The 16,207-nt window shown below is 39.6% G+C and overlaps 1 protein-coding gene across 3 annotated transcripts in view; it reads left to right on the top strand.

Annotated features, from left to right (window-relative positions):
* Positions 1–16,207, top strand: part of epha10 (EPH receptor A10) — a 433,571-nt gene that overhangs the window by 381,706 nt on the left and 35,658 nt on the right. For all 3 annotated transcript variants that reach the window (XM_088090045.1, XM_088090046.1, XM_042506084.2), the window contains 3 exons: positions 4,291–4,415; positions 9,884–10,178; positions 12,878–12,986. In XM_088090045.1, coding sequence (XP_087946171.1) covers positions 4,291–4,415; positions 9,884–10,178; positions 12,878–12,986 — 529 coding nt within the window. The remainder of the gene's footprint in view (positions 1–4,290; positions 4,416–9,883; positions 10,179–12,877; positions 12,987–16,207) is intronic.

The raw sequence follows: 16,207 nt of genomic DNA, 5'->3' as shown, positions 1-16,207 counted from the left end.
ATGATAGAGGTGTGTTGATACTAAATTTTATACTGAAATTAGTATTGAAACAGCACAGAATCGCTATGTATTAATACATCAATATTTTTTTGACAGCACTACGTCACAAAAGAGCAGTTTTTTATGATTATTGAAGCTTAAATGTTATTGCATGACTTCAACGTCAACGTAAAAGCTTCAAAATTCACAAATGGGGTATTTAGCAAACAGCAACCTCCAGGGCTGAAAGATAAAGTGCCAAAAACTGCAGTTTCTCAAATGGCCACTGGAGGCTGGCTCCATGAGCAGGTCAGTCCCCATAGGGCCTCATGTTAAAATCCCTAACATTACAACAGAAATAAACAAATTTACAGCCTGGTACAAAAAACAGTTTGGTCACTATAGCTAATTTCAACATTCATGACAATTCCGCAGGGAGTGAATTTTTATTTAACTCACCCATTTTATTAAGGCTTGAACTTTCACATATGTAAGGTGTGACTGAGTGAGTTACTGGCTACTGTTTAAGAGGCATCGCTGTAATCTGTGTGTCAGATCTACCTCTCAGTCCTCCACAGCGCCACTCTCTCATCCAAACATGGGCACTCCTGGCTCCGAAAAAAGCAAGATGACAGTGGTCAAAATGCTGAACTTTATACAGTCTATGGTATTTATTGATATATTTTATGTATATGTTATGTTTAGCCATCAAAGTGCACTGCAGGTTTTCCAGGCCAAAGGAAAGATTACTTCCATGTTAATATAAACGTCTAATTGTATTTATTAGTGTACATGCTCAACACTGCATTTTGTGTATTTTATATACTGTGACTGCCTCAAGGGTTTAGAAATTGTACCAACAGTTCGGACACCGCTAGTTTGTCTGCCACACTTCTTTTTCAGCTGCAGAGGTGGAAACACCACGTTATCCAGCGTATTACTTTGAGTTTTATCCCTCAGGTGATCGTGTGTGCCGATAGAGAACTGGTGCTCACATGTTTTTTATGTGTCAGATTGAGCTGTGATGTGATTTGGTTTGGTTTGGAGGCAGGCGCCGGTCCTATGCATAATTCAGCACACAAGACAGGAAAAAATAGCAAACAATAGCCTGCAGTTGTAGATGGGGGGAGCAGGTTGACACTGTGTTCTTGGTTTAGTATGTGTTTTGTGTGTTTGGATGGCAGAGACTTGGGTGTCTGTTAAGCTTCCTTTCACTCTTAACTTCTTCCTACCGAGCTCCTTTATCTTTTATTTTTTTCTCATTTCTTTCTCTCAGTTTCTTTTGTGTTTATCCTTTACCACCTGCCCATCTCATCTGTACACTTTATTTTTTCTTCCCCCTGCTTCTTATGCTCTCTGGGAGTAATTGCTTTATTTTCTAATGAGCAAGGCTGCAGTCTATTTCCTCTACACTATATAATAAATGCCTTTACATATTCATTAATCACGAAGAATAATCTCTCTGCAAGAGTTTATTTACATTCTTGTATAGTGTTCATTAGCATCTTTCCTTCTCCTTCAGCCCATTTCTTTTCTAAGACTCCCCTCCTCCTGTGTCCGCTTACTGTTTGTGCTGATGTTGCATTATGTGGGGATGTTACAATGACTTGATGCCTCAAAGCAAAGTGTTCATGCTTTCAAAATGCCACTAATTGGCATGATTAGGGTTTGAATGCTTTGAATGTTTATTTGTTTATGTATATACAGTATATATAATTAATATGGTTTGTCAATGCCAAACAAAAGTACAAGAAAAATGCGCATCTACTTAGTTTTCTGGGGAAAGGGGAAATTTCATATTACAGTGTCATTTTCACAATTCTTTATATATATTGAGACATTTTTTCTTATTTTATTTTTATAACAAGTATAGTAAAATGAGCCTTAATAGAAAAGAAATAGTGACCATGTTTACATGCACAAAAAAAATCATTTTTTTGCCTCCCTCTGTCATTCTTTTGACCCCCTTAAAACGGTGGCCGTTGTGATACTTGCACAAATCCAGAAACAACTGATATCCAATTTTATCATTATGTTTAAAAGCAGATGTTTTGCCTCTTCCCAGAAATATTGGCTTTTCTTTTGGGCATGCATCTCTACGACAGTCTTGCAAGATGTTGCTTTGTTGATGTGTGTACAACGTATCCATGACAACGCTCAGAGCTGACTGTAAACAGGCAAGAGGCTCTGTGTTGCAAACAGAACCCAGTTGACATGCCTATTCTGAATGCACTGTATGCATGTCCAAACAATGCTTTCTTTTGGAAGAAGGCCTAATTCAGAATATCCAAACTAAATATGTTGTTTACATGAACTGCATCAAATCCAGAGTATTGTCCTATTCATATTCCTTTAATGGAATATTAATGTGCATGTGAACAGAGTCACTGACCAGGCTCAATGTTATTGAATCAAACTGATTTCTTATTATTTTTAGGGAAATATGTCATCTTGAATTGTAAAACTGCTCACTAGATTTCTCTTCATGATTCTGAATTTGCAATTTTATATTTTTGGATTCAAAAAAATCTGATTTTTTTAGAACAGGTAAAGAGCCACATTCCCACTGAATGCAGTTTGAGTGACAATCACACACACTAACAGATGCTGCTCCATCATCCTGCCTGGATTTTCTTCCTCCTCTGTTCAGCTTGATTGGACAGACCTAAAATGCAATGATAGATGCAATGATACAAAAATTCGTAGAAGTCTCCATGAATTATGAATACCTGTGTTTTCAGACATCAAAAAACAGACAGATGGAGACGGACAGTGAGAGACAGATCGAGAGTGTCTTTGATCCGCTGCCTAAAATGACTGAATTATCCTGCTGCTCCAGAGGACTGAAGGAGCTGCACAGATGCTTTGTGTGTGTGTGTGTGTGTGTGTGTGTGTGTGTGTGTGTGTGTGTGTGTGTGTGTGTGTGTGTGCAGTCGCATAGTCTGCTGGTGTGAGTGACAGGCAGAACATATTCATTAGTGTGGCTGTTTTCACAGAGGAAAGAAATGAATTGATGGGTAAAGGTCAGGAGAGAGATGAGCAGGAAGTGAGAAGACCACGAAAGAGGAGCCGTCAACCGATAGGGTGACTGAGGGGAGAGTGAAGAAGGACAGAATAAAAACAGAAGACAAACAGGAAGGGAAACAGGAACTTGAATGCCATAAACGATCCTGAAGGCCATGGAATGTATTAAAAGACATTTGAAAAAGGGCAATAATTATCATCCAGTCCAAAAATAGATGACAGGAAACACCCCTTACACTCCCCCGCCACTAAACTTAACCCTAATGGCCTTAATGGCAGCACTCCTCCCAAACATAAAGGCCTTTTGACTACGATAACTGCACCCCTTTATTTTCCTTACTATTTGTGAGTGACAGCCCATTTTGCTACTTTATTATACACGGCATAATTAGCACTTAAGCAAGAGTGGGTGGTGCTTGCTGATTATCATACTATGTGCTGCCTGTCACTTGTTGACAGAGAAACAAAGAACTGGTCTTTCCTCAGTAATGAAATTGTTTGCTTAGCGAGCCCGCGCCATTACACCTCGCATCCAAATTTGGAAAGCTTTGTACAGATAATTCATCTTCAGTTCTGTTCCTCCGTCCTGATCAATAGGATATGAGATATCTGTCAAGATAGATTTCACTGTGGCTCCTGCAGATTGAGTCAGAAAAAGTTTTGAGGTCAGTTTAATTGAGAGACTCGGAGAGGAAATGGGAAGTCCAGATTAAGAGCGTCTTCATCCGTTAGTCTCATGTCAATGCGGGCTTGTCAGTCAATCCATATCTGTATTGATCTGTTGTCAGTCCCAATGTACCACTGTTCAGTGCCACACACACACACACAGACAAAGACACGTGCACAGTGTTTATCCATTCATGGAGTACGATGAAGCTGTCTGCTCTGACACAGCTCGGCTTCAATAATTAATGCGTTACCTCTGTGTTACCTACTTTTGTCCTCTTTCTTTCACTCTCTTTGTTCCTCTGCTCTCCTTACATCCTTGTTGGTTATTCCCACAATCCACATTCTTTTGCTGTCTCACCTCAGATGTGTGAGTACAGTAGGGCATACTGTATATATATCAATGCTTTCTGGCAAAAAATCCTCCTTGTAAGAGAATTCTCTGCATTCCTCCCTTGACCTTTGCCTGCACAGTCAAGCTTTATGTGAAAACTGCAAATACAAGAGAGGAAAGGCTGTTTCTGATGTCCTTGAGAAAACTCCTCAAGATATTGTATCCATATTGAATGAGACTGGAATCCCCAAACTCATCTCTCTTCCTCTCTTCTCTCCTCTTTGTAGCACCCTCTCTGATCAGTGAGCTACGAGCGGAGAAGATCGAGCAGAAGAGCATAACCCTGGTGTGGAGGGAGCCTTCCTACCCAAACAGCAGCCGCACCGAGTATGAGGTTAAATACTATGAGAAGGTAAATCCGCCAGTACATCCTAATCTGCCTACACTGTTTTTCACTCCTGTTTTGTGTTGTTTACATCAGTTATCATGATATACATATACAGTAGTCCCCCCCTTTTTTTAAGCAGTAAGCCGGGGTAATCTTTAATTTCTCATGTTTATTCTTAAAATGTGTGAAACTGTGTAGAAATCCAGCAACTTAATGAAGGGAAGCATTACAGGAATATGTTCAGGAACATTTGAAATGTTTTTGATATTCTCCGCTAAAATGAGAACCCAAATTATACATCTGCATGGCTTACATTATTAGCCTTTTTTTTAAATTTTGTTTTTTTTTTCAATGCCTGAGCTCTAGTTTATGATTAGTGATTAGAGGTTGAACAATATTGGATTTATACACAAAAACAATAGTTTGGGACTGGAAAAAGTATGCATAAATGAATAAATAAGCAAATAAATGAATAAATAAATAGGCTAAATAAATAATTTGATCATGTTGGAAATAAACAGAACATATATATATATGTATAAAACATCATATTCAACGCAATTAGCAAATCTGGAACTGAACATCAAACTGGCCATTATAAAAAAGTTTTTGAAAATCTAGGTGGAATTGATTTTTATTTAAGTCAACCTGAAGTACACAGGTCCCTTGACTTAATGCATGGAGCCTCCATGCAAAACTCCATACTTAGAGATTGACGGTATGACTATTTATTGTATAGAAAATATGAATTTCAATTACTTTTGCATATTTTTTAATTGGTTAAAAATTTAACGCAATTTACTTTTTTGCTCTAGAAAGGGGTAAACTGTAATTTAAGGAAATATTCAAAATGCTTTCTCAATGATTAATAAAATGAGACTAGGTAAAAGCCTAGTATTTAGCTGGACTATGAATGAAGCACTAAAGCGGGATGTGGTATGCTGTAAAAGCCCTCTGAGGCAAACCGTTTGTGATAATGGGCTTTGTTAAATAAAATTGACGTGACTTTTATTTTGAAACGGGCACTTTTAATTTGTAACCGGAAGTGACGACACGGATTGGCGGACTTTCATGCTAGGACGCGACGCGTTTGCTCTGGATCGGCTGTTTCATTCAAGGCAAAAATTTCGTGTAAATCCATGTTTAAATGAGGAACAGGAGCGGTTTTTTGCTCCGGAGCAGGACCCACTCACCGTCGGTAAGTAAAGTCAGTGTGTGACTGCGAGAAGCTGCTCCGGAGCAGGACCCACCGGCCAACTAAGGAGGAAACTTCCGCCGACGATGATAATTTGCAAAACATCCTAATAAAGCGGCAAATAACGCGACATTAACAGATGGCAGTGGTCAGTGGTTTCTATTTCGGTAGTTTTGCGCTGGCTGTATGTTCTGTTATTTGCGTTCAAACTGGTAGAACATGATTGTTGTTGTTGTTGTTGTTTCAGTAATGACGACAGGCTTCATACACTTATATATACCTGAGAGCACTCCCATCAGAGTCACAAAGGTTATTATACAGATGCATTTACTGCATTTACTGGCTGATGTTTAACTCCAAATTGAAGACTAAACTGTACCCCTTTAATTATTAACCTAATTATCTTATCAGATTTTTTAAAAAACTCATTCATTCATTCAAATTATTCAGGTTACAGTCAGTATCCATGGTTACAACATAAAGCCTAAAATCGTTTTTATGTGTCTGTGGTGCACCACGTTAATTTGCCAGCAAACCCCATGATGAGTGATACTGAATGCATGTACATTGATGTGGAAAAATTTAAGGAGAATAGAAATTTCCCAGAAGGTCCACTAAGGGAATCGATGTAGTGATTGTTGTAATATTGTGTGTCTTTGGGGCTAATTAGAGGTGCTATTTTTACAACCCTTTCTATTAGATGATCTTAATATGCTGCTACTGAGATATTGGTAAAAAACATGTTGTTTTCTAGTGTATTTCAAGGGCCAATTATGTCTAACCCTGAATCCATATTACTGACACATTTTCCTTTGCTTTTATGGATAACCACTGTAATTTCATCGGCCTTATCACGCTCATTTAACACAGCACTTAGTCAGATTGTGGCCACCCCGTCAACAAGTCACAGTCTTCACAGTAAATCTGTCATGCACGTAAACCACAGCTGTCACGCTCGCACTTCCCCATTTTCATACGCTGCATTTTCTGGCAACGCCAGGTCTTTGTGTTTGGCTGTGTCACACTCGCACCCATTTTCACACCTCCTACTCTTCTCTATGCTTCACCATATTTAATAAAGCCCTGCTCCTCGTTGCTCCACTCCCACAGATTTAGAAAAAAAAGAGGGGAAGATTTAGAGGAGGGGTGGGTGAGGAAGAGAAGCGATAGGGAGAGGTATACAGTAGGGCATTTTGAAAGAATGAGGTGCTGGTGTGATAGCTGAGGGCGAGAAAAGATTAGAGAGGGTATTAGGTACAGATGAGGGGAAGATGACTTGGCGGAAAGATGCTTGTAAGAGCACAGTGATTGAGAAAAAGAGGTGAAGGTGCTTTGTGGGGCCGGATGCAAAAGAAAAGCAGAATGAGGGAGGCGGATGAATGAGGAGAGCAAAGGATAGATGGAAAATAAATTAGAGTGAGACAGGAAAATTGGTGACAGGCCATGAAATGAAAAGGCAATACAACTACACTGCAGCAAAGAGCCTATTAAAGTGTGAAGTATGGCTTTGCTTAGTCAGTGTATAGCTTTCCTCTTCTGATTTTTTTTACTATCAAGATGTAGCTTTACATTATGAGCCCACACAGTGTTGTATTAGGTATTAGCCCTTTGAAACTGAGCAATTCAATTTATTTATTTATTTAAAAAAACATGGGGGAGGTTCCTGTATGATAAATAAATGATGATACAAAAGGTGACAAGGTTACCTAAAAGTAGTTTTAGAAAGAGCGTTGGATGATTATTAGAAAATAGTTTTAAAAAAAGAGAAGGGGTGGGTTGGGTCCAGAAAACGGCGCTTTTAATTATAATAATTTTATATTTGAAATTATGTTACAGACAAAATATGTACATCCAGCACAGGTAATTTTCTTGTTTGTTTTTTACTTTTTTTTCGGGTAATTTATTTGTTACTTTCTGACTAATTTCTCGCCATGTTTTTTTTAGTTGCCTGTTTCCTTCTCCCCATGTTTTTAACAGAAATCTAACCATTTTGCTCAGGTTATAAAGGGTTAAGTGCTTATCTGGCTCATAACAAAGAAGAAATTGTTGACGACAATAATGACCAACAATGTCGATGACTAGTAATGATTAACTCACTGTTTATTCATAACGCGATATTACAGCGTGTCATCTGTGACTCTGTTGTTGTTTTCCTCCCACCAGTCTTTTCTGAGGACTCTGTGTTTTCCTCTCTATCCTCCTGTGTCCATCTCCTCTGTGTGTCGCATTCTTAAACAGGAGTCATTATGCATTAGCTGCCATTCTCTTTCTCAGTTGATCTCTCTTTATTTCATTCTGCCTGCGTCCCCCTCTCAGAGGCTCGTTCTGCTTTCTTTATTCCCCCTTCGTGCGACGCTATTCTTGGACATAAAGCAATAAAGATCATGCAAGTAGTGTTGTGCAAACTCAAAAACTCACTTTCACTCGCTTCACTGTGACTGTTAAATCAGATTTATCATCAGAGCTGTCATAGAAGCTCAACTTCAGTTGGCGTGATCCTGTTGACATGCAGAGGCATGACGTGTGAAGATACAATAAGGACTGTTTGTTGGAACAAGGTGGAAAACGGATTACACTGAAAAGGCAAAAACAAACATATCAGGCAACAAGTGGAGTAGCTATGCTAATGTGTCACCTACTCGCTGCCCCCATTGTGCCCACTTCTGCAAGATGTGAGTCATTCTCACAGAGAGAAACAGATGAGCACCATCTTTGGCTTATTTTCTAAAGACCTCTCGAGTGAATAGAGCCATGCTTTTACTGGATTTTTCATCATTTATTTCCAAAGTGCAGAGAGATGCTACTTTATTGAAAGCTGGTTAAAGGTGCTGTATATAACTCTAGAGAAAAATGGTTGATTATTGAGTCTCATACCCAGGTTTTCACATACTGACACTTTCCGTTGATGATTTTGGTCCGACTACCAACCAGAGTGTCTGTATTTGATAATGATAATAATAATAATAATAATGATAATAGATATTATTTATAGATTGCTCTTCAAGAAACTCAAGACACTTTACAGATGTTATAAAAAGACCTTAGAAATACATTAAAATACTGGTTCCAGCTGTGACCCTGCTTCATACTACAAAGGGAGTGTCTCAGGAGCGAAATGTTCTGCCTGCCTGACTTTGTAGACTTGCAAATTTTGTTGATTTGGTAACTTTTATTTGATATTTGTACTTCTGCCATCAGTAAGTAAGCTCCTTAGTTAAAGATAAACAATGCATGTTTTTCCTGAAAAACAATGTAATCCTCCTCAATCATCACTTATGAAGCCTGTTACAGTGTATTTTTCTGTGAAGACTCTTCCCTCAGCCAATATTTTCTTATCTTTTTCTTATTTCCTGTATTTGGGAGGTTTATAGGTGTGTGCACCCACAGCGCTCAGGTGAGGTTGGGGCTTTATAAAAAGGTAGTCACCAGGTGCCAGACTGTAAGGTGCAAGCATCCAAGAGATACAGTGCCAAAAAAAAAACCCCAGCAAAAATAGTGAGGCAAAACACCAAACGAAAGTGAGTCTCAGATTATTTCCTTTTTCTTGTGCCTTAGCCTACAGCCAAAGTAAATACTGTTAAAAGTCCAGTTATTAACAACATGGATCAAAGATTTGTGACTGTGTTTTATTATTTTGTGTCCATATTTACATAAAACCTTTGGGTCTGGGTTTAAAATAAGTATGTTTGTTATGTTATGTAGGTTGGAGCAAATATGTAACTTGAGTGACATCAGACCATACTTAAATTGCATAATGTTAGGTTTAAACAGCACTGACTTTTTGTTTCAAGCAATATATGAACTGCAGTCTCCAGGATGAAAGTATGATTTTGTTTTAACCATCCACCTCTCCTCCTTCCTGCGTTTTTGCTCTGTGAATTCCGTCAGCTGCTCTCAGCGTCATGTTTTGCGACTGATGGGTTTACACACCAGTCACCTGAAAGCCCGGTGCATCTCATAAACACACTAAAGGACGCCTTTCATGGCGATATCACACAAAGTGCAGCTGCGCCCGTTGAAATCCAGGGGTAACTTTTCAGCTTGGCCTGACAAACTGCGTAAAAACTTAGTCTGAGTATTGGAAATGCTGTTTCTCTGTCTCAATAAGGGAAACATTACCAGAACCCTTGATTCGGTTACAAAATTGTCTTGCACATCTCTCAGCATTACAGAATCTGCCATGGAAATGAACGAGGCATCTGACAAATGGATTCCACCTACTCGTCTCACTCCTCCTTCTGTTTTTTTCCTCCTTCTTTGTGTTCTCCGTCTCTCACTTCACTTTCTGTCTCCGCAGGAACAAAAGGATCAGAGTTATTCTACTGTGAAGACAGCCGCCACACGGATCAGTGTCAACAACCTCAAACCTGGCACCACATATGTCTTCCTCATCCGCCCTTTCTCCACGCCGGCGCCCTCTTCATCCCTGTCCTCCTCCCCTCTGTCGTCCTCCTCTGCCTCCTCATCCTCGTCCACTTCCTCCTCCTCTTCTTCCTCATCCCCCTCCTCATCGTCCTCCTCCTCCTCCTCGCCGCCGCCCATTGACTACGGAGCCTACAGCACTCCCCTGGAGCTGCAGACACTTGGCGAGTGTGAGTAGCCGTTTTACGCCTCCTCCCTCCTCACTTTCTCCCCTTTCTCTTCGCTCCCTCCTCTCAACACCACCAGGCACATTGGGATAGGGGGTTTGTGTAGGCACCTGGCCAGCCCACACAATGAAGCGTGCTGCTAGAGTGAGAGCGATAGGCAGAGACAGAGGAGTGGATGTGACTGTGTCTGAGATTATGTGTGAAGACGCAAGATTTTACCAGTAAGCTGTGAAATGGTTCATCTTTGTGCAAGTTGATGCCGTGTCCCTTGTGTCACCTCGGGGTCTGGTTGGGACTCTGTGTGTCTAATGTGCGTGTGTGTTTTAGGCCTGGTACTTTTCATGAATTCTTTGTTTTGAACCTTTTATTTACCAAGGAAAAGGATTTGTTGAGCATTCACAGTCGAACTCACCCGAGAGCTGCCCCGCACAACCACTATCTTCCACAGTTGGCCAAAGACCAGCTTTACCAGAGATTATTTGTTTTTTAGCGAACAGGGTCTTGCACTTCTCTTGCTTTGCTTTAGGGTGAAGGATCTTAGTTGTACTGTTACTTTTTTGGACGATGCATATTCAGTTTGCTTCATTTGCCTCAGGCTAGATCAAAAGTCAAGTGAGTGACGACCTGACACGAACAAGGCAGCAGCACAGCAGCCTCTTGTGGGCGTGAACAAAATGCAGGCATGCAAACAGATTTTAAACAATATTAACAACATACTGTCACATTTAAACACATTATCGTGACATTTATATGTCAAGTAAATAATGCATTAAGCAAGCATAACTGTGTAGGTTGATTGTGAGCAAACGGTCGGCAGGTGCAAAGCTACAATACAGAGGGAGAAAGTGACTTTTCTATACTAAATGTTTGCATTTAGGTGCTGAAGATTAATATTCACTTTTGAGAAGATAAAGGGGGCTGCATGTTGTGATGTTTCCGGGGGTTGTTAATATTGTCGATCTGTTGAGGTTCAAAGTTTAATTGACCTTGAAATGGCAGACAGATGAACTATTGCTGTTTTTAATAAGTCTGCCTGTCATTGCAAGGTCACCATCACCCTCAAATTTAAACCCACGTGGACAAGAAGTTCTTGAACTGCTCATCAGAAATGGCGTTGTGAAAATTATTTCTAACAAGCAAACTGGTAAAACTGCCATCTGCTGATTGAGACAGTGTAATGTGACTGAAATCAGTTTTACTACGGCAGTATGTCGTGCATTACAGACACACATGGTGTCATAATTTCTGATCCTGTATGTTAACACTTTTTCTGACAGTGTAATGTAAGAGGGTCAAGTATAATATTAACAATGTGGTGGAGGTTACGGCTTTCTGAAATAAAAGAACATCCGTTTACCCTCTGCTCTAATCAACGGCCTATGAAATTAATTCAACCCTGAGGGTCAGTGCCTCATATTTTCTCTCATCTCCTCTACTTGTTCTCACTTGATACACAGTAATTGAATATATGTGCTGCATACTGGTGTGTTAAATTGTGTTTTTGTGGTGTGATGACAAGTGTGTCGCTCTTTGCTCTGCTAATTGTTGCACACACAGATCAGTAAGGAGTTTTATCATGGTTAGAAGAGGCCTGCCACACCTACTGTTAGCTTCAAAAGGCCATTATCAGGTTTATTGTTAGGAGACAACCTCATGTGACTGGAATAATTATGACTGGAGCAAAAGAAGAAGTCAGGTGATGTAGTATAAAGAACGAAAAAGTGTCCATGTTGGACAAGAGGAAGGGGTCGTGGATGGGTCAAACAAACACAGGACGTTCACTCATGAGAGAAGACTTTTTTGTCAGTGTGAAAATCAAAGTTGACTTATTTTAACCAATAACAGCTGAGTAGAGATTAAGTCATTTACCGTGACATTGGCATCCAGCTGGTGGCTTTTGGTGCTAATGATGCCAAAAAAATGTTTGAAAAACTCAACAGCAATGTCTTTATCCTGAATTCTTGACCCAGTTTTCTCAAAATAATCCACAGACCTTGTGAGCAGTTTCATGTAGGGACTATTTTCTTTATACCAAACTACTACTATTACCGTATCACAGCTCAGAAGGAAGTGTGCATCTACTGCAAGCTCTCCTAGCACCACTGCACTAGTCAATGTTAGAGCTCAGCTGAGGAGGACACCATCAATGCTTACAATAACACAGCCTCTCGTCCATGAGTAGATGCACGCTTCCTTCTGCGCTGTGATACGGTTGGTTGGTGTAGTTCAGTAGAAAGAACATAGTTCCTACATAAAACTGCTCACAACAAAGTCTATGGATTATCTTGAGTAATTTGGTTCATCATTTCTAGAAAAAGATTTTGCTGTTGAGTTCAAATCTGTTTTTGGTGCTTTGAGCATCACAACCTGAGTGCCATTTAGTTACATTACATTCGAGAGACGGTAACGTTGACATATTTTAACAAGAGACGGTAGTTTTAACTGACGTACAATAAGTTTTTCTTAACCTAAACGCAGTTTTTCCACCTAAACCAAACAACAATGAAGACTAATAAAAATGGATCTGTTCTATCCTAATAGTCATTTAATGGGCTGAACCCGTTAGTATGTGTTGCATGCTCTTGCTGACCCATATCTATGAGTATAAAAACAACCGATAACAGCCATTTAATTGGCTGATAACATCCAAATTGGTTTATGTTTCTATTTCATATGTCTAATAAATATTTTGCCATTTCCAGTGGCACTGGCATCCAGCGAACAGAGTCCAGTGGTGATCATCGTCGTCGTGTCTGTGGCCGCCCTCATCATGCTGCTCTCCATGGGAGTTGGACTGCTTATCTGGAGGAGGTAGATATGTGTACACAGATGAAAAAAATGCATTATCCACCTCCTATAGCTCATCCTGTCATTCTCAGATTTTCATACTCTGCATGTTACTCAAACACACACTGACATGCAAATGTGTACATACACTCAATCAAATATTCCGTCAACAATCACACCATACTCTGTCATAATCCAGATTACAGTAATCCAGAGACAGGAGGAAGTCCCTCTGTGAAAAGAATGTGCAGTGGTGGGGGGAGAATGGCTGAAATAACACGATAACCAGTTACACTCATCATTTAATACGCCACATATAGAAGTCAGCTCGATAATGGTGCCGTCTGCCGTCGGGGGGAGGCGGCGTTGGCAGGGTCAGAACCTCCTTTGATCATTTTCTTGGCTCGAAGTTCATAGTTCTTTGCTATCTAATTAGTTTTCACATAGAGAAGTGGGAATTGTGAAACAGCAAAGAAGATGAGAGAGAGGTTAAAGCAGTGTCACTTGTACAACAGCTGACACATCGTTTACTCAGACCGGTAGTTTGCCCTGCCACTAGAAAGAAAAACTCGTTTGTCCAGTTTATAATATGAGTGGACGATCCTAATTCATTCTTTCACCACATGTTTAAAAAGATATCCTCAGAAGAGTAGAGACAGCAGAAGTATTTTGCTTGAAAGCAGATGGTTGGAATTGCAGGTAATTACAATCACTTCTATGACTGTGACCTGTGGACACACTGTTCAGTCTTATTTAATCAAGCGTCTTTCAACTGGGAGAGTTTTGTGTTGGCGGGAAGAGACCATTCAGACTGCAGCAATCAGTGTGAAAAGCTTTATTTCTTTAATTTAAAGTGGCAGCTGGTACACTTATATCAAATATTGGGTCAGTTTGGGTCCATTTTAAATGTATGAATTGTAAAGACGCTTTAAATTGGGTCAAGCATTGTGTTAGAAACTGTTAAGTGGGACAGTTTAACGATACACTCCTGAAGTTTGTAATCATTTTTGCTGCCTCAGGTGATTAGTGGACATCACTACACATTTTTTGGTAATTACAGTATTGTTGCTGCAGTAGTATTTCTGAATGGACTGAAGAGTGAAGCACCTACAAAAGAGAAAACCAACAGAATTGCAGCTGGTGCTTAAGACAGATCATTTACGGGCACTTATTATAGTTAGGTTTCAAATGTGAAGAAAACCTTTTCTTTAATGCCTCCACAGTGAACGAATAACTTCAAAAAGTAAGAAAAAATTTCATGAATTGATGTCATGGGGGGCACATTTAACAACAGCAAAACTATATTAAAGCATCGGTTTGCAAAATTTAACACAACTCATACAGTATAATCCAAATCTTATTTATTCAGTCATGTGCTCTGTACTTCCCAAGCAGACAGCTTTTTTAGAAGCCAGACTCCATTAACAAAATTAGTCATTTTACCTCACTGGATGCAGTAGCTGCTGGTCTACATCTACCTTGATGTGTAGAGGATGATGTTCATTGGTGTTATTATGTTACATTGGTGAATCAGACTGGTTTAAATTAATAAGGAAGCTTATTAATTAAAATTCGATGACTTGTGGAGAAGGAGTGGGATTTAATAGGTTTGTACTTATCATTCTTTTACGAATAAGAAAACCAAGTCATCATGTCTTTGATGATTTCTTTTGCCTTACATTTTCCATTGTTCATAAATATTACCTTTTTGTTTTTCTGTTTGTTTGTACAATCATTTCTCTATTTTTTTTTTACATTCTGTAATAAATTTAAAAACTCAAACTCAAAACCCTCTAAAACACCCTAGTCACACAATATCCCTTTTTACAGAAAACTATGCTGAAGGGCTACTACGAAGTCCCATCTTTACTCCTACTTTGCACTTTTACACAGAAGCAAACGATGGCAGCATTGTTCCGCTCCAGTGTGTGATTATTAACTGCATGCTGGCATCGCAGAATCAAGAGGCGCGACATGTAACCCAACAGGGTCTGCCTTTAGTGTAACATAAAACATACGTGTCTGCAGTGCTTGCTAAAGAATAATAATGGCATAACATGGTGATAACAATAATAATCATCATTTACTGTCTCCGTTATATGGTGACTGGTCTCATCCTCTGCTTGGAGGGCAGGAAGCTCCCAAATCTCAGTTTTCTCAATTTGCTGACATTTACAGCGGCTGATCCTCTTCCTCTTTGAGTTAGCCACTTCTGCTTGCTGCTTTTTATAATTCCCGGGCTGGGCAGCATACATAACACATCGTCAAAATGTCGTCCCGTCATGCAGGCTGTCCTGGCATACAGAAACCATTTTGGCGCTGTCACTACCTACCAAGGCGGATTAAAGGCGAGACCTCTCTGTCCCCCCATTTCGTGATCCTACCTTGTATATAGAACGGCTTAACCCTGCAATAGTCCCACTTTGAACAGGCAGTATAAAAGGGGCTAATGACACTGTGTATAACTGGATAAATGAGACTACGTTTATACTGCATGAGCTGTATGAGAGTTTGTAAATGGTTATTTTGGTATAGTTTTGCTGTTGTTAAACGGGGTTGCCTATGACTTCAGTTCATCAATAATTTTCTCAGTTTTTGGATTCTTCGTTCCCTGTGGCAAGAAAAACAAAGTTTTCTTCACAAAGTCAATGTAGCATAGGGTTAGTAACTGATATACAAACTGTTATTTGGGGGGGGTTGAAGTATTCATCTAAATAGCCACTCAAAATTGGACTTGTTTCTGTTTGTAGCATTCGCAGTCCAGTATATTACTAAGACAATCTAGACAAAAATTGAAAAATAATTAAAAGTCTTGTTTTAGTTTTGTAAGTCTTGTTATATGAATTAATTTGTCTTTTAGGTTCATGATCCTCCTAAACTGAGAGTCACAAGCAATCACTCAAACAACCAGACATGCAATGCATTCCTTGTTCCGATTCATTGCTGCCATTCTGCGTCATCTCGGGTGCTTTAATGAATGTTTTATTGTCTTGTTTATTGCACTGAGTATATCTGGCCATATACTTTACATGTTTTATTCAGCTGAGTAGATAAAGGGGGGCAAGAGTGCATTTTTGTTCGCCGTTCCAACCACTTTGCTCTTTGACTCTTGTCCAATTCTATATTCTGCCAGCTCGCCTCACACACGCCCACACAGACACACACATTTACACAATGTATGGTGTATGCTCCATCGCACATGTGAACACATAAGCAGGGGGCACATATCTCCTCCCACACAGAAC

Source organism: Plectropomus leopardus, chromosome 17 (genome assembly GCF_026936395.1).
Source record: "Plectropomus leopardus strain MGB_pleo_1.0 chromosome 17, ASM2693639v1, whole genome shotgun sequence".
In the NCBI taxonomy this organism is placed as follows: Eukaryota; Metazoa; Chordata; class Actinopteri; order Perciformes; family Serranidae; genus Plectropomus; species Plectropomus leopardus.
This window is presented reverse-complemented; position numbering and strand designations above follow the sequence as displayed.